Source organism: Bemisia tabaci, chromosome 6 (assembly GCF_918797505.1).
Source record: "Bemisia tabaci chromosome 6, PGI_BMITA_v3".
Classification (NCBI taxonomy): Eukaryota; Metazoa; Arthropoda; class Insecta; order Hemiptera; family Aleyrodidae; genus Bemisia; species Bemisia tabaci.
Window position 1 is genome coordinate 23,582,912 of NC_092798.1, and position 19,557 is coordinate 23,602,468.

General features: G+C 33.5%; 1 protein-coding gene across 4 annotated transcripts in view; it reads right to left on the minus strand.

The window, feature by feature from the left end:
- Positions 1–5: 5 nt before the first annotated feature.
- The window catches only part of Asph (Aspartyl beta-hydroxylase), a 39,015-nt gene continuing 19,463 nt past the window's right edge, over positions 6–19,557 (minus strand). For 3 of the 4 annotated variants that reach the window (XM_072301844.1, XM_072301845.1, XM_072301847.1), the window contains 15 exons: positions 18,844–19,013; positions 18,331–18,388; positions 17,066–17,143; positions 15,355–15,489; positions 14,715–14,794; positions 14,115–14,214; positions 13,497–13,687; positions 12,167–12,256; positions 7,402–7,636; positions 6,992–7,097; positions 5,563–5,794; positions 5,176–5,303; positions 4,590–4,723; positions 3,294–3,516; positions 6–2,739 (listed from right to left, as the gene is read on the minus strand). In XM_072301844.1, coding sequence (XP_072157945.1) covers positions 2,589–2,739; positions 3,294–3,516; positions 4,590–4,723; positions 5,176–5,303; positions 5,563–5,794; positions 6,992–7,097; positions 7,402–7,636; positions 12,167–12,256; positions 13,497–13,687; positions 14,115–14,214; positions 14,715–14,794; positions 15,355–15,489; positions 17,066–17,143; positions 18,331–18,388; positions 18,844–19,013 — 2,111 coding nt within the window. In that variant the 3' untranslated portion in view covers positions 6–2,588. The remainder of the gene's footprint in view (positions 2,740–3,293; positions 3,517–4,589; positions 4,724–5,175; positions 5,304–5,562; positions 5,795–6,991; positions 7,098–7,401; positions 7,637–12,166; positions 12,257–13,496; positions 13,688–14,114; positions 14,215–14,714; positions 14,795–15,354; positions 15,490–17,065; positions 17,144–18,330; positions 18,389–18,843; positions 19,014–19,557) is intronic. The other variant, XM_072301846.1, reaches the window with a different exon arrangement.

Consider the following 19,557-nt stretch of genomic DNA (forward strand, 5'->3'; position numbering starts at 1 on the left):
AGAGGTCAAAATAGCAACAATTTTATTTAACGTAACAATAAAGAGGTACCTATGGGTAAAAAGTAATTTTAAAAGTAACAGAAGTGTCAGGAACACTTTCATGAAATTATTGAAAGAAAAAATATCTAACCGATTATAACTAAAGGCCAAAATCAATAGGAAACAAATATAAAAATTTCAAGTGAGCCAAATTTAATTTAAGCTTAAAATTACTCTAAGGAGCTAGAACACTCATTTTTAACAGACATACAAAAAAGAACAGATCCTACATCCCCTTGCAAGAAGAGACTGATTTGGACTCGATAAAATGCTACCAATAGACCCTGTTCAAATCAGAGCCTCCCTAACAGAGAATATAGTATTGTTTGTTAATTCCCTCAAGCTTGATTAAGCAAAATTTTCTATGTATAAGAGTGATGGACTAATTATGCATTAAATCTCTTCAATTCTATCAGTTTCACCCTGTTGTTTGCAGCTCTGAGCTCATTACACATGACACAAGAGAGTCCAATATTTTCTAATCTTTTTGAGAGTTTAAAAATTCCTGCTGTGACATTACTTTAATTATCTGTCTTACAGACATGAATATTACAAATACATAATTTGAATGCTCATTCAATTATTAAGGCACTCAGTTACCTATTCATTTTTTCATCTGACCTAAGTTACTAACTTGCTCTTCGTGGCAAACAATTGAAGTGATCAGTTTCAGAGGGGCTCAAGCGCCAGATATAAAAATACGAGAACAAAAATAGAGACTGTATGAACTAACTCGTTTTAAATTGTAGATTAATTAATAATGTGATTAATTCATTGATCGCTTTAATATTTTAGAGCTCTGAGATTTATATGGGGTCAATTAAAACGATTATCACAATTTTTCTCGAATTATCATTTTTGGCGCTTGAGCCCTTTTGTGACTGACCGATTCAATTCCCTATGCTTGTTTTACTGAACACAGTACAAACTAAAGCAGTTTATTAATTGTTCTCTCATCAAAATTTTACATTGAAAGTAAATCTTACTACCTGAAGTTAGGAAATGAATTCTTAAAGAGGAAATAAGTATTTATAATTATTATTAGTTAAATTAAGTGGCAAAAATACAAATGACATCACTTGCATGATGTTTGTTCCATTTTATTAGTGTAAAGTGGTTATATAAATATCTTCAGAATTAATATCTGAGCTGCCTGTTGTATGAATTGCTTTCTACAGTCAATTTTGAAGAGGTAGCATACAACTTTAAGTTTTAATCTGTACCTTGTCTAGTGGCCGATGGGTCTGTTGCTCACGAGAGATACAGCCAAAAGAATAAAATCTCAGGAAAATCAGGATGAGCACATAAAAAAATTCTGGAATCCTTTCCTTAGTGCGCAATCAGGGCAGTATGTTGAGTACTTCTCAAATTGCCGCGGGCAGTTATTCATAGTGGCTGGCAATCAGTTTTGCGCTGAAAGAAACCTAACCTGAAGAGCCAAACAACCTCATGAACTGTTACACATTTTCCCTGAATATGATTTCCAATGATTTAAAGCTTCCTTTCATGCAAAACCAAGAAACAAGGAGGAAACATGTGGTTGAAAACGATTGAAATCATGAGCGAGAAAAAGTGTGCAAGATTGATTATTGATTAGGTTTTTCTTTGTCTTTTTCTGGACACACCTGATTGCCGGCGACAAAAAAAAAATACCTAAGGACACAAGAACTTTAAAAAAATGGTTACAAATCACGCAGATTGTGCGTTAGAGAGTGGATCTCAGAATTTTTGGATGAGGTTTCGTGGTTCTGGTGCGATTTTTTCTTTGGAACGTTGATTTACTCGGCTGTGTCTCTTGCAAGCAATAGACTCATTGCAAAAGTTCAGCAGCTGCATGGAAAGCAAAAAAATTTCTCTCTTTTGTTTATACAAGTATTGACTTATCACAATACATAAGGCACTGTTGTCAATTAGTGGCAAAAATACGAAATAGATAAAAAATAACTTAAAGAAGAATTGATATCACATTATGAAAATAAAAGTTTTCGTCTTAGATAAAAGATCACAGCTGAAAAGTAAGTCACTTACTGAATTGAAGGTTGATACAATAATTACAAGACTGCAGTTTGTGATTGTATATGGAGTTGCAGTATGTAGTTTGTATTCTTTTTATTTACCCTCGATTTTTTGACACATTCGATTGAAAATAGTTTTTTTACCATGGTAAAGAAGGATGATCCTTAAAGAAAAATACTTCCAAGTGTAAATTTCGTCATATATGTGACAAATACGTCCATTATTACCTCCTTAAGTTTCTGTGATTTTTTCCCTCATTTATCACAGTTAGACGTTCTAATCAAACTGGAGCCTAGGAACAGTCAACGTATAGTTTACTTACATGAACCTAAGTTACTGTCATAGAGCCATTACTTCTAAAAAAATCATCTTTGGTTTACAGTAATATATGTATAAATGCCCCATGTGAGGAAGCATTCCTCAGAATCTGCATCCTGCTTGGTGTGGAGCGAAGTAATGACTGTAAGCCAGCAGTAGGTCTTGCGTTACTTTAAAGCATAGAACAACTAGTAAACTTATACTTAGAAAGTATATTAAATCGGAGCAAGAGTCCTTCTTTCTGTTTGTGTCAGATCTGGGTGCCACGTGTCGACAATGAGTACAAGTCTTGCTGATGTTCCATTATGCCATACTTCATGCTCAAAGCTGTCATCAAATACGAGAACTTTGCCTTCTTTCCAGCTCCTGACAGAATCAAACACAAGAGGAATCAGCCGAGGAGCAAAATTTAGTGAGGCTGTCGAAACTATTAGTAGAGCTAGAGAGAAAGACTCAAAGTTTCTAAACAACCAAGTTCAAAATGCACACCTTGTTTCAGAGTTGGCATCATAAGTACAAACATTTTTAAGCTTTCTGCTACGAAATGTTTTTTTGCTGAAATTACTGAACTTATTACATACAAGTTACCTTATTTTGATATTTGCACTTTAAACTAAAAATGACTGCTACTGTGTGACACAGCTTTTCACAAAAAAAAAAAAAAAAAAAAAAAGTAGATATATCCTGATTTAAGTTGATTCATTCAGATGAGATATGCGTGTTAACAGCGCAAGTGCATAGACGCAAATATGAAGGTTGTTAAGTGCACCAACTTATTGAGTCCTCCATTTAGCCAACTTTAAGTCTGATTCATAAATTTAATAAATCTTTTGCATGTTGCTTTTTTTTGCGGTTATAGGAGTAGATGTAGTCCCAATAAAAGGTAAATTAAATAAACAGATTAAAATTTGGATGCGAACCTTATTTCTTCTGCAACTCTCAGAAATGTGTCAGCCGGGACAATAAGACCTAAATGAGCTCGCAATCGGCAGTTAGTTGGGCCACAATGAGCTCTAACGTGAGTCCCTGGAGACATTATACTGAACTTTACTTGACCACGTGAACAGGTACTTGCCGCTTCAAATGAACTCACAATTCCACATGTAACAGGTGCTTTGCGGCAGTTGTCATGGATTTTCCTTCCTAGAGAAGAGAAAAAAGTTTAAGTCAAGATAGTTGAAAAAATAAAATTCATCATGAGAATGGTAATTTCTTAACCATTAGGATTAACGATATTTAAAATTCTTGATAGACATTTGGATATAATTTCCAATCCAAGATCAATGATTCACTCAATCCATTCCCCTTCCAAATCACTGTTTCAAAGCACTTTCCTTCTGGTTGGGTTGAGCAAATATTCAATTAGATAGTAGATTGACGGTATTTCAACCATTCTTTTGAAGATTTCTTCGTTTATTGCTTACAATATAGTTAAGTGCAATTAACAGATTTCATGGATGAAAGAGTTACGGGACGTTTTCGTGCTTTTGAGAAGAATATGCTTTACCTAACAATAAATTAAAATAGATGAGAGCTTACGACACAAATAAATTTTAAACTTGAATATTGAAATACAAAATGAGCTTTCATAATTAGTTTTTTCCAAGTATACTCTACTTAAGACAAGTTTCATTTGCTATAATTGGTACTTAAATTTTGTCAAAAATGTTACTGATTCCTCCATCTGCAATACCCTTCAATTTCTTCAAAAACAGTACGGGTAGGAGGACCTAGCAGTGTTAGGCCCATTTTACATTCTCTCTAAGTCGGCGTCTCGCTCCTATGGGAGAGTTATTTAATTGTTGTAGGTAATTCATCGTAAGACTATGCTCCTTATCTATTTCTTTGACTAACCCACATATGCCATTTTCTCCTATTTTAAAGCTCATCTGTCTGATAAGCCAGTGGAAAGTCGCGCTGACAATTGTAGACACTACGCGCAGTGAATGCTGCATTTTGGTGCACAGCCAATTCCAGCGAGTTGTACTACGTTGCTTCAATCTCTCACTCTTAGGTGATACTTGCAATTGCACACACTACGCAAGACCCTTGATTTCATACCGTTGGATTGTCTCTGATTGCGCCGTAGGATATTTTTAAAACAGAACTAAGTTACAGGATATTGTTATTCACAATAACTTGCTATTTACCATTACTTGATCAACTTTTTGTGGGCAGACACAAATTCAAGAAAAATTACCAAAAATAAAAATTACCTCGAGCAAACAGCTCAAACTGTTTCCAATCACCTACACTTCGTAACTTCTCTGCTTCATCTACAAATTCACCATTTTTAGTCAATAAAGCTTGAGCTTCATTACGAATGATTTGCCAATTTTCCTCCAGTTTCCTGAAACATACAAATTGAAAGGACTATTTTTGAGAAATTGAACAGAATTAATTAAGAAATGGAAGAGTAAAATAAAAAGAGATGAAAATCAAATTTCAACCTCTTGAAAAAAAGGAATGAATGAATACACAGATACCATCGCGAAATATTGAATGCAATAATCACTCAATTTGTTTCCAACAATCGTTTCTACCTACTACCTCTTATTCACTACAAATAATGAAATCATAGACATTCAATTCGTCTTGATTTTTTTACATTAAAACGAAAAAAAATCGATTTCTCTGGTCAAATTAAATTTTCTGAATGCTTTTCTGTTTCACACAATATCTGCAAAATAAAGGAACAGCTTTAATTTTTAAATAAAGAGAAAAGAAAAGTCAGGTTAAACAAGGAGAGAGGAAAATGCTGAAAAATGGCTCTAATGATAATGAAATGTAATCATGACAAACCTGAAAAATGAAGCATAAGTTGTTTGCTCCAAAGTCCACCATGGACGAGACACGAGTCGGTCAATATTGTACAGAGACCTCTGGTACAGGGAACGAAACATTCCCCTTTTCACGCCAATTTCATAAACCTGAAAGATGAGTGAAATTATTTTTACAGGACATTATTTGGGCTTAATCTTATTTTTTGATTCTTAATTGTAAACACAAAGAGGAAGGAAAAGCGGAAACAGAAAAGAAAAATCAAAATAAGAGGCAATTTCTGCTCTTCGAACTTGTGCTGTATAAAATCAAAGTTTAAAACGTTTTGAGATCGAATACTAAGTGCTAAAACTAAGCATACTAGGTGCATAAACTAAGTGCTTTAAGGTCAGAAAAAGAGTATTTTACCTTCAGAGCTTCATCATTGCGTCCCAGACGATAAAGAGCGTCACCCAGGTGGAAGTAGAACCTGCTATCTTGTGCTCCTGAGTGATTCGATTCAATGCCATTCTTAAGGTACTTCACTCCAGCTTCCAAATTGTCCTCCATCTTTAAGATGAATCCGTAGTGAGCAGCTGCCATACCATCTGAGGGCCAGCGATTGAGAACATTTTCCAGCACAGTTTTAGCGTCGTTCAGCCTACCACAAGCAGATTCATCACGAGCTTCATTCTTCTTCACAACTTCATTTGTATACAAAGCAACAATTAGTCAACAGTATAATAACAACTCCAAAGGAGATATACAAGTAGAGAACCTGATATTAGCCTTGGAGGTAAAGGTTTTTGAGAATATATTTTGTTTAAATAAAAAATTGAGAAAAGAAACAGTTTCATTCAGTTTTTATAAATAGCTTGGCTGAAAAAATTTTGGAAATATATTTTAAGGCTGGAAATTATTTTTCAAAACGCATTTTTAAGGTTTTATAACTGTGATATGTCTACAGAGAGATGTGCGGCTGAGGTTGTGCTTCCAAGGTGTATACGTACAACAAATGAAACAAAAAATATTCATAAATCGGTTTTAATTCACAAATATGAATAATCCCTTATTGATAGGGGGGGGGATGGGGATTATCTTAAAAATATCAAAGATATCACGTACACCTTGGAAATGTCAAACAAAAGTGTTTCTGGTGGCTAAATCTCCTTACACTGAAGCTAAAATAGAAAAAATAGGTGATGAATAACCGGTTTAATCACATAGATATTTTAAAAAACAGGAGTTTAGATTTGAGGGCCCTGATTCCGTGATTCTTTTTTGTGACTGTATGGTTTGAAACATACTCGCATAACTTTAAAAAAAATAGAAATTGACCTCTAAAAATGTTCGGAACTTTTCACTGAAATACAGGGAACCATCTCTATCCATACATGAGAAAAGAACGAACAGTCCTGAAACCTAATTTTTGGGAAATCAACTACTTCATGGAACACTGTTTAGATGGCAAAACAAAAAGTTGAGCTACAGCTTTGAACTGGTCTTTGTAGTTTTCTGCTGTGCTCTCTGACTTTCAGCAGGGTAGACTAGGGTCGAATTCGGGGGGCGAGGGGGGCTGCAGGCCCTTGGCAGCTGATTTTCAAGGGGTGGAAAATTACGGAAATGGGCAGAAAATTCAAAAACCGATGACTATTTTTTATTATACATCAAGATTAAAGAAGAAGAAAAGCAAGTGAGAAATGCCAATACTTTGAGTTAAAAGCATTTGCTTATGTGTTCTTTGACTAGAGAATAAATTGGTAACAAGAGGTGATAGGAGGAGGCCTCCGAAAAATAGAATTTGTTGGATGACATCAAACATCAAATAATCAGAATAACTTTAAAATGTACTGCTTACCTGTTCATAAGCAGGAAGGTGACAGCTAGGTTATTGCGATGAATTGGATCATTATGAAACCGCTGGATGAGACTGCGGTGAATTGGAATCAACTTTTGATAGAGACCTACGATTTAAAAAAAATTGATTAATAAACAAATCAGTCTCGCTACAGGGAGAAAAGTCTATGGTTAGAGGAATATTTAAAATGCTGGGACCATGATGGCAAGAAGTCAACATGCACAGACTATTAATAATATACGTAACACCTATGCACAGGCAACATTGAACGTGATTCATCCAGGTTCTTTACATATTTGATTAAATACTGATTAAAACTTTTTTTTTAAAAATTAAGGTGAAACGATCAATAGAAAATGAATCATGGTACAGCCATAATAAATGCAAGTAAAGTAAAATAAGATAGATACCTTTAAAACGCATGCGTTCAATGGTTCTGTTGGCAACTCTGAGGTATAGAGCATCAGAGATATCAGGTAGTTCAAGAGTCCGGGCATACAAGTTGATGGCTTCAAGTAGATGCGTATTGCTTTTCAAATTCTCGGCAATTTGATCAATACACCTGGCAAAGCCATAATAAGCACGGACTGATTTTGGATGCTCCACCAACAGATTGGAAAACAGGGATTTAGCTCTTTCTATGGACTGGCATAGGAGGAGAGGGTTAGAAGTTAGAGGGAGAGAAAAAAAACACAGTTATTTAGTAAAACCAATAAAAACACTGAAATTAATTGGATAATGGACTCATAAGAAGCAGCATGAGTTACTAACAAGCTTTGCAAACTTTGCAGAAATGTTCTGTTTTCTTGTTTAAATCAAATGAGCACAGTAAACCAGGGAGGAATACAAAAGGTCTTTCTCAACCATAATCGATTGAAGGATTTTTTCAAACTTGAAACTTTTCATTCTTTGATCAATTATTATATTTTTCTTTTCGTGAGATAACAAAGGAAATAAATAACGATCAAGCAAGAATGATAGACAATTTTTTTCCATTACTCCTTGTTTCTTCTTGAGTAAAATAAACATATATGTGAGTTGAAAACAAGCTAGGATTTTCAGTACCTGATCGTAACAAAGGTTAAGATTTGTTCCCATAGAAAATTATTTTTCAGCAATATTCCGATTTTTCGTCCAAGTAATGCAAATTATCTTCCAAGGCATCGTATATTCTTCGAAGAAAGTCAAGAGCAATCAAGAACAATGCAGGTAAAAAATGTTCTGAACCTGAGAGATGATAATCAAACAGCTCTATCATATTAGTCTATCAAACATACAATCTTCCCTTGATTTCAGAATGTTCCTAAAAGATGGAACAAAACTGGATCCAGTTGAACGATTGCAGTTGATTTGGTTGGAGTTTGTGGGTGCATGGTCAATGATAGAACTGAAGAAAAAGATCACCCAATGTGTTCATCATACATTTTACGGTCACTGTCTATATTTCCGACTCTTGGAAGTGTAACTTTCTTAGGAAATTGTTCTGAGAAGACAAAAAAACAAAAAAGAAAACTGTGAACCCAAACTTTGAGGTGGTTTCTAGCAACTTTCACACAAGAACAAGGAAAATTAAATGAGAGAGGTTATGGTAAAATGATTATGGCTGGATAATTTTAAGTCGAGGTGAAAGTTTTGTCAGGGTATAGTTAGATTGGTGTAAAAAAAAATAAACCACAATTACATTGATAATTCATGTTAACTCCTATCACAAAAAACATAGAAAATTCCACTCAATTCAAGTCAAGCCATGAGAAGAAAAACCCTATTTGCGAGTAACCCTAGAAGAGGAGGGTTAATAAGTTGAGGACTTATATGCATACAAGGTGCCAGTAAATTAAGAATTTTCTCTATAATCATTGCAGGGGCTGTGGAGAAAAAAAACTTACAGGGCTGGGCGAAAAGAGAGAGAGACCTAACCAAACCAATACACACAGGCTAAACCAAGCAACTCACTAAAATATACTTAAAATTGAAAAAGAGGAGAAAAACTAAAATAAAATATCTTAAACACTTATTTTCGATGAAATGCGGTGACTGCTCACAAAAAAGAAACTTTAGTCTGCGAGAAGTTGAGGAAGAAAAACCAGCATTATTTTTACTTATCTAGTTATATTTCATTATTTTAAAGACTAGATAACAAATAATTAAGGACTAGGATCACTAAATTTTTAACAACTGACTAGATAAACAGAGAAAAAAAAAGAGACCTAAACTTATGAGTAAGATGGAAATGTCTTCACTGACCAAAATATCTCCATAGATAACTGAATTTATTTCTAGGATATTGAGTAAATTTTACGGCCTAGGAGAGAAATCTCTAGCACAGTTTCAGTGATTCAAGAAGAGAGCTCCAATCGAAGGCTTTCTTCTCCATTTAAAATACATTTAGATTTTTCTTGGAGGATATAGATAAAAAAAAAAAAAAATTATTGTCAATAAGTTTTAAGAGAAGGCAATTTAAATACATGGTGAAGAAAAATTTCACCTTAACTGACTCATTTCGTCTTTCTGCGCTAGATGATAAACACCGCAAAGCAGCAATAGAAAGAGAAAATGGCGGGAAAAATTTATATTTATGTTTTATTTATTTCTTGGCAATACAAAGTAAATAAATGCGCATTGCCTACCCATGTGGATTTTTTCAGAAGTTTAGATTCTTTAGACTTCATTGTGGATAGTGATAAATTAAAATTATAAGCACTTGACCACTGAAAAATACATGCCTTGATTTTCACCGATATTATTCCAATCTACTACTAATTTTTTTATGATTTGAGTTTATCAATATAATAATGAATAACTCAGTTTTAAATGTAAAATTAGAGGTCAATGTTTTACTCTAATAAATTTCAAATGTTACATTTACAACAATAGATAGATAGAGAGGAAAGGAGGAGAGAGAGAAATAGAAAATAGAGAGAGAATATTCATTCATCAAAGAGAGATCATAAGAACTTTAAATTGATTGATATTACACGATGATTACTTGTATTTCCATCATTAAATTTTACGTAAAGGAACCAAATTTATTGATGGCAAAAATGTTAAGCCCATTAGAAGTGTATTTAACAGTTTCAATAGTTTGATAATTTGTTTGTCCCTGCTGTTATGCTCTGGCAACAAATAATACCAATAATATAGTGTATTTCCTTTGAAAAATACACTAAAAAAATCAGGTGGAACTCGAAAGAAGGCGGGAAAGTGATAGCAAACAGTAAGAAAATACTTAGAATCATGTATATAAAAGATTGAAATTAAGAGAAACCAAACAAGTTTTAAATTACAATTAGAATGTGTGCTGTTACTACTGAATACATAAAAAAGTTTAAAATATCTGTTTCAAAGCAATGTGGAGGGGACAGGTTAAATCGCACTGTATGCAATACATTGATGCAAATGGGCTTCTTGATTCTTCCCGATAATCTTAAGGGACCTAAGTAAAAATATTAATAAAAATATTTTACAATTGCACTCACAGAAAGTTTTTGAGAACCATAAACTAAACGTATCTTTTTTACTCGAACTATTTATAAGAGAGGAGAGTTTATCACATGATATTCCATTAATCTTTATGATCAAATAGAAATATGTTCTAAAAAAAAAAAATAACTTGTGAGGAGGATATATTTAGAATACAAAATTTAGATCCTGACCATTTGGATTTTTTTAAGTTGTTGAGAGAGATAAAGATTACTTTTTTCAGTATTTCCTGGGAAATAAAGTTTTTCCTCAAGAGTAAAAGTAACGAGCACACAGACAAACTTTAAAAACTTCTCAGGGATAGTTATCAACATGGGTGAATGTTTAAACAAATACTGAGTTTCAGTTCCATCACAGGCAAACATTGAAAAAAGAGGAAGAAAAAAAAAAATCTATCAATTCGGTTAAATTTAGAAGCACTCGAAACAAGAAAGCTCGGTGGAAACAAAAATGGATTATTGCACAGAAATGAGGATAAGATATAGGAGAGGAGGGAAGGACTGATTATCTTTCGATGGAGGTATACAATGAAAGTTTACGCCTAATTTCCCAGCTCCTGAAATATTGACAGAGACAAATTACTGACTCAGAAGTAAGCAAGGTGAGCAGACAAAAGTAGCACTAGTAGCAGATTTGATTTGTGGAGGGTTATTTTCACGTTTTTCCTGGTTCTACTTTTTATTTTCCTTTTTTTCTTTTCTTTTTTTAATTTTCCAAGGAAGAAAATTTTACCGTTAGTATTGTGATTTTAGAATTTTTTTTTCCCTTTTAAGGATAAAACAGAGATTTGAGAGACATAGTGGAAAGGTCTTTCATCAAAATTTCTATTCAATAGCTCACTACATCAGGTGCAAATTTAAGAAATTAGAAACAAGTTTCTTCATCAAAATTTCGGGTAGGATATGATTTGAACAACAATATTTACTGAAAATAACGCCTAACAAAAATATAAATTTTGATGCAGAAGTTCAAACTTCCCACTCATAAAAAAACCATTCTCTACTTTAGTTAAATTGCACACTGAACATTACTGAACTCTCCAGAGAATGAAAATATGACAGCCTGAATCTCGAGGCTTCAGCTCATCTGCTGGAAGTTTTTTAGACTTCCAACAAAACAAGATAGGGAACCAGCATTGCTTCACTGAAAAGTCTATCAAAACTGTTGTAGTGTGCAATGTGATCCATGTAGCCCCTGATTTTTCTTTTAAGCAAGAAATTCAAATTTTTCGTAACCAAAGCAAGATAAAACATCTATATCTTGGTTAGGAGTTAATTTCAATTATTTTCCCTGCACAAGTGGTGTTCTACATGACATTTTGAAGAAGAAACATCAATCAAAATGCTTAAATTGGTATTATGTCTAATAGTCCATTATACAAGTATTACGTCATCTGAAAATGTGAATCAAAAACTGAAAAATGGTACTAGATAGTAATCATGTGTTTAAATAAAAATTATATACCTAAAAAAAAATTAAAAGTTAACGTTACAAAATCAAATTTACCTCCACGATGACACAAAATGTATTCAATTCTAAATGGTTGTATCATCATGATTTTAGATTTCTTATTTATCCTTTATGGCCTGTGATTATAAAAGAATACTTTTCTTCCAGTCTGGAATAATTTATTTTTTATATACTTCTGTACGTATAAGGTACAAAAATGATGAAATAATCAAATCAAGAACTCACCCCATTCAAGAATTCATCCTCTGCAAAATCCAATTCATTTCGAATAGCCCAGTCATAGTCATTTGTGATGTCTGTATATTCATAATATTCCTATAATTACAACAAAATAAATTAGGTATGTTTAATTTCGTCAGCCTTAAAATTCCTTCATTCTAGGAAAATTTCTTCACTCCATAGAAATGTTGAAAGTATGCATTGAGCCAAAACCATTTTGAAAATCAGCAAGTTTTTTTGGGTATTAACCTGATTTCTTTCTAAAGCAAAGGAAACAAGTTTTCATTGAAAAATTTCTGGTTCTAACAGATTCCTTAGGGCTACGCGCAAGCTTTGCTTGGTCTTGGGTTAGCTTAAACATTTTCGGCACCCGTGGTGGCCACTCTTTGTAATAAAGTACATTCTCTGGCAATCAATGGCATCAGGAAGCAGGTAAATTCCACTTATCATCAAAGGAGGATTAAAGGCAGAAGAAAATAAAAAGATGGTTAGATTATAGGTCTTAGTAGAGTGCGTATTGAGCATAGAGTACATAGAGTCGTAATGTAAGTGGGAGAGCTGGCGCCATGTTCTGCTCGACGAATTCCGAGCCCGGTGTGCGCCGAGTTCGGGTCACTTTTTCGATACATTTTCAATCCAAAATGGCGGTGTGGAATACGTGGTGATTCCTATCTCCTTTTGTTGTTGTTGTCATCGGATGGCCGGGTACCCGTGTATCGCAAACAATCGATTATGTATCGAAAAAGTGACCCGGCGTCACACAGGAGTCTCGGAATTCGGGACATGGAAAATGCTTAAAAGTGGCGCCAGCTCTCCCACTTACATTACGACTCTATGTACTCTATGGTATTGAGTGAGTAGGCAACTACATACTTCACAATTTGATCTACTTCTATCAAATTTTGTGAGTCAAGATGCGACATATTGATGACTAAATAAACAAATGTCCACCTCCGAGTTGCAAGTCTCTATGCATGTTTTATTTTTTTAGGGGACACTAATCAATTGTTTATCTTGAAATATTCTATGAATTTTTTTCTTTCATTTAAAAATAATTACAAAGAATCTCAAGGAGATATTATAGCCAGTTTTTCTTTAAAAAAAAAATATATGTAATTTTAGACATTTCAATGGAGATACATTATTTCCGACTTTGGCCACCAATATAGAACTTGGACTTTTTCAGGATATTTATGTACACGCCATAGAACCTTTTTTCCCTCTTTTTATTAAAAGAGAAAAAAAGGGAATCTTGTAACTTTGCACAAATAAGTATATGATAAATAGTTTTCTGTTCTGCTTTATTTGACAAATGGATGAAATGATTGGATCATACCTGCTCAAAATCAATGTCGTCAGCTGATCGAGGACCTCCCCTTCGGCGTGGATTTTGCTCGGGCTGGATTTTTGGCTTTGGTGGGGATGGAGGTGGGCTCTCTTCTTCCTCTGTCTCTTCTTCTTCTTCGTCTTCTTCCTCCTCTTCTTCCTCTTCTTCTTCAGTTCCAGTCTGGGCATCAGCTTCTTCATCTAAAAAATGATACAAGTTGACTCAGTTTTTTCATGTGAGCAGAAAGTTCAGATGTTTTGTAACCAATGCTGAATAAAAACGTTATTATCTTAGTTGGAAGTTAATTTCAGTAATTTTTGTTGCCCAAATCGTGTTTCGAGTAAAATTTGGAAAAATGGATTTAAATCAGAATGCTTAAATTTTTACCTAGTCTAGTGGTTCATTGTTTGTCAATCATGTACCTCCTTAAAAATAAAAATCGCAGCTTATTCTGAGAAAAATCAAGGAGTAAATATCATTCATTGATATTGATTGAATCTCAAGGCTTTAAAGTTAAGGCTAATAAACATACACAATTTAGACTTGCATAGAATAATAAGGGATGAAAACATTATAAAGTCCATCAAAAATTCCAAACTAACATTTAATGATATTTTAATTACTTACTTTTCCATCTATCAGGAGTGTCGTCAACTTCATCATCTGTCAGTTCTGCATTAGACTCTGCTTCACTGTCTGCTGGAGTTGCTGATGCTTCGTACGCAGTCTAAAAAATGGGCAAATTGTTCAAATGAAGTGATTGGTGTGTACAATAATTATACACAAATAGGTGACATCCGTGTTAAAATCGTAGTTTTTGTAAATTATGGAATGAGATGCGTCAAGAGGTTTAGTAAGCTAGTTATAGCATATTCAAATAATTCAGGTGAGATAGCAGAACAGAGATTTTTAAGAATTTTTAAATACTTGCACATTTTTTAACAACAACTTATTCTGGCCACATTGAAGAGTTTCCTAATATAATCTGGAAACTAATGATGGGAATAATGAGGCGGCAGTTGCTGGAGAAATTCTGTGGTACATATAATGGGTAATAAAATTGAACGGATTGTGAGAGCAAGACTCAAGTATTAGTTGAATTTCTGTCCTCTGAATAAAATTTTAAGACAGATTTTCCAACGATGATGTTTTGCAGGCTGATAATAGATTTCATGATGAATTTTACCACATGAAGAAAAAGAAAATAAGTAATTGTCGTATTCTTACTTTTGCTGCGTAATTTTCAGACACCTGTTCATCCTCACTTTCTTCTGGAGTTCTATCTTCCATAGCTTCATCTTCAGAACCTACAAACACAATTAATAGACAGAAAATATAAAATAAGTAGCAACATATCAGTGCTATAATTATCTTAAAAATGGCTCTTAGTAAAAAGATGAGGTACTTGAAAGATGAGAAACCTGATTCTTAATCAACTTAAAATGAGGAGAACAAATTAAATAAATAAGAGGAGAAAACTGACTGAAAATTGATAAAGGTAAGACATTGTTCTATTGATGGAAGGGTGTCATTGATCAATAATTGGTTCTTATTTTCATTCAATGCCTTTTAAGTGTTATGTTTACTGTGCCATTCAGTGTGCGCTGAATCTTTTGAGCCCAAAAAATGTTTGAGTCTGAAGAATGCCTGTTCAAATTGGGCTCAAAAGATTTAACACACGTTGAATGACACATACTTTCCTGTTTTTCTCGAGACTTGAATTTTAGCACTTGGGCCCTTAGGAAAAATATTGGGTTCATTTAGCTTCACCTCAGAGACAACAAACAACGAAAAATTTGCTTTTTTGCCCCTCTCCCATTTTGAATTTTTGTTGGAAGTAGAGATAAAAAAGGTACATACTACTCACCAGATGGGGTTGGTAACTCTGTGTCTAAGTCAACTAGTGACTCTCTGCGGTCAATAATCTCTACTGTGTCACTTGTATCATTTACGTTACTTTTATCCACTGCTTCACCTTTATCTTCAACTTTTGCGCTGGGGTCTGAAAATTAGAAAAAAAAGTATTACATACATACCATTTCAAGAAAGTTTCTATTTCCAGCTGATTGAAATTTTAAAATTATAAAACTCAACATAATTTAGGAAACAATGATGAAAATCATGAGCTATACCTGATATTGGCTAATTTGAAGTTTAAGCGTTAAAATTAAGACTGATTTTCAAACACATAAATCTGACATTGTCTCTCTTCGCGAACTCGCAAAACCGTACTCATTAGGCCGCTCTTTACTGGGTTACCACTGAAAAACTATAAACTTGAATTTTTGCTGCAAGTAGTATGCAAGCAGTAATTATGGCAATAAATCAGAGTGTCTCTTTAGGTTTTCTTTCTAGGTCTAGTAGTAAGAGTGCAAAATGCATGTTTCTTTCAGTAATTTGAAGAATTTTCAAGCAAAGTTTCATCCCAGAACTTGATTAATACAGAAAAGGTTCTTGTAGTCAAATGTAAAACAAACATATCGGTAAAAAAAGTTAATAAAATTCAGTTGATTAAAATTTTGCAAAATTTAGTAAGCTGGAAGCAGAGAGGGTTCTTCAATGCAATATACTTTTAAAGGATCTTACGGATGCTGGGCATGGCCAGTGTATTCATAATTGTGTAGCTTGGATTGAAATTTTCAAAATTAAATATTTATTTTGGAAATCCTACAAAAAGAAAAAAAGAGGGAAAGAAAAAATTTGTAAAAACAGTGGGCAACTGTACATATAATCTGATTTAAAGGTGTTGTACACTGTCCGATTTTCAAATAAAAATGTATTAAAAAAAAGTATAATATGATAAATGCGAAAGTTAAAAAAATCTTTGGCTCTCAGGAAAATAAAATAAATTAAAATATACCATAAAAAGAGGTGTTGGTATTCAAAATCAGTATTCGAAAAAGGGAAATGCAAAAAGAAGGGTTAGTTGCCATGAGTTAAGCTCAAATGCCTCAAAAATGCATCATGCTGCTACCACAAGTAAAATTCAATGCAGATTTTATACTCAATTTATATTCTTTAACTTGGAGTTGTCTGCATCCTTATTTATCGTAAAGTAATCATTTAAACATTTGTATTCATCATAGCAGTAGCAAAAAACGTGTTCAAACACAAAAAATTAAAGCTTGGGTAAAAAATACTGACGGGAGGAAATTTTTTTTGGCCTATTATATGGCTTACTTTTAAAGTTTTAACAGACAAGTGTCATTCATGATGCATTTTTCAATAATGCAGATCTATGAATGCAGCTTTTCTTCATTCAAATACATCAAATTTCTACGAAATTTCGACAGTCAAAATCATTTTTAAACACAAGTAGTCAAAATTGCTTTGGGAAAAATTTAATAAATTACATTATTTTTAAAATCTTTTTCAAATTTCAAAAATGAGCCTTGACCTCAGTGAAAATGGAAGTAATTTAATAAATGATTCATGTGTCTCATTCCTAGTCTATTCACAGCTTGAAGAGAAGGGGAAAAATTTGAAGAGGAGAAGGCGGGGAAACTGATCATAAAAGATATTATAAACCACACACAAAACTGAAAGTGGGGAAAATCACGGAGACTGTAGGTACTGACCCCAACTATTCCATTTTCTAATGAGAACAACGTGCGCCACTACGATTAAAGCGACACCAACCCCAAATTTTACTATCACTGGAAAAGATAAAAAATTCATTACATTCTCAACTTGGATGCAATTTTTCCGACTATAGATTAGGAGTTACTACAATTGACTTTTACATAGACTACCTGCTGAAAAATTGAATACAAAATGATACAGATAGATATAACCATTGGTTTATTGGGCACATAAAACGATAAACATTTCGAGAGATGCGTTTTTTAAGTGGCTACAGGAGGCTCTTGTGGCACATCCTTCCTGCCTTTTGCACCCCTTTAATCAAATACAAAAATTGAATAAATTGGACACACACAGAGAAAAAGAAGAAGACAATAACCGATGAATGAAAACAAGATTTTGGGACAAAGGAGCTACTGGGGTAGCTACTTTTAAAAGCAGGGGCTTGAATTTTCTATCCTTTCAGAGGAAGAAACAAGAGAACTTGTACTTTCTCATGAGTCCATAGTTTTCAAACAAGTTCCTGATAATTCTGTTCAAAGGGTTTCTCTGTCTCATTGAGTGAGTTACCAGATCTGTCATTTTATTGACTTTGATTGAGGGCTTTGATATTTTAATGCTACAAAAAATCTGCTACATAATATGATGCACCTGAAGGAAAGAAGACTTAATGGAAGTTGCCAAATTTTACTTTTTTCCAACAAAACGAAATTTAGGTTAAAATTATTGATTTCCAGTTTTTAATGCTACACAATTTCTGCATATCTCAAGAGCACATTCTCTCACAAATTTTAAGTCATAATGTGCATTTTTAACAATGTTAACAGCGTTATCGGTGAAGGTGGGTCAAGATCAACAACAGTGCGAAGAATCCATCTTGACTCAGATTCTTTGGGTAAAAGGGTTTCAAAACTTTGACTGCATTTTTCCTCGAAATCAAGTTTTTTTAGTTCTCAAACTATGAAATTATCTAGAAGAGTCAACTTGGGGAATTTTTCAGTGTAATTGCTGCAAATCCCTTTGTCATGAAACACAATTATCTTGATTTTTGTTTTCTTTGCCTTAGGTTCCCTCTCTCTTGGGTGCATCACAGTTAATGGTATTTAGTTCCTGAGAATTCCATCATTTTGATGTACGTCTCAAAAACTTTTGAACTAGCGATCATAAATGAGTTGGTTTTCCCTCCTTAACTATGCATTTACACCATGTGCATAGCATAATCATATTTTGTGACGTATACTCAAAAAGTTAAATGTATTACCTCCAACTGTTTCTTCATTATCGTCATCATCTATCACTTCTTGGGCACTTTCTTCTTCCTGCAAAATGTGAAACAAATGTCAAAAGAAAGCTAATAATTTAATTGTGATACGAGAGCTTTTACAGATTGTACTTAATTTGGACTTTAATTCAACTTACAGGACTCTCTCTAATTAGTGGAGTCTACAGGGCTCTCTTTCAATAGAGTCAAGAAAAGACGAAATAGAGACTGGTTTAAAAAAAGTAAATCCCACATTGTTAAATTGTACAATCAGTTCCTGATCTATTTTGTACTTTGAATTTTTACATCTTTGATGTAAGGAATGAAAAGTTATGAGTTGGACATACTTTCAAATATGAGTCCTACGTACATTTAACCCCAATCAGCACAGACAGTTGGGGTTCTATCACTTATGAAGCAGGATGACCAAACTCTCAAATTAATACTCTATTCACAGAATGTCTAGTCAGCAGGATCAAAGTCTTGAACTCCAATAGGAAACACTTGCATCACCTTTCCATTTTCTTCCGTTTCTTCATTTTCTTCCTGATCTCCTTGCACTTCTCTCGTGGGCTCCTCATCAAAAGCTTCTATGCTCTCTTCTTCCAATTTCTTCTTGCGCAGTCCGCTCATCACATTTCTGATATGCTCTTCTGCTTCTGTTTCGTACGGTTTGTCTTTTTCTAGAAATAGAAAAATGCAAGTGTTACTTCTTTGAGACAATCCACAGAAAAACACACCCTGAGAACTTAAAGTCAGCCTTTCGTTGCTGTCACAAAGCTTGACTGTGAATAACTTAAAATTTAAAAGAGTTAAAACTTTCATAACAACTTCCACTTGCTTTATTAAGTAAAATATTGACATTTAAGTTGATGAAGCAATAATATGAAAAGAGAATTTTGACAAAAACGGTTTGGGTATATCTACCATTAGATATAAAAAAGTTTGGGGCCTTTCGCGGATGTTTCCCTCCCAAGTTCCCAAAGTTTTGGAGGTGTAGGGGAGGAAAGTGACCTCTTTGGCTTTTATGGTAACAATGAAAAGCGAAATAGGAATCCTCACTTTTGAATTAAAAGACACTTTTTTTTTGCAAACTGAAAAAATAGGAGTAATTGAGGCGCAGCAAAATTTACAAATGTAGTTTTGAAAAATTAGGTGGTTAAAATAGAACAAGGCTATCAATCACAAGTTTGGGGATTTTTGTATTTATGTACTTATAATTTAAAT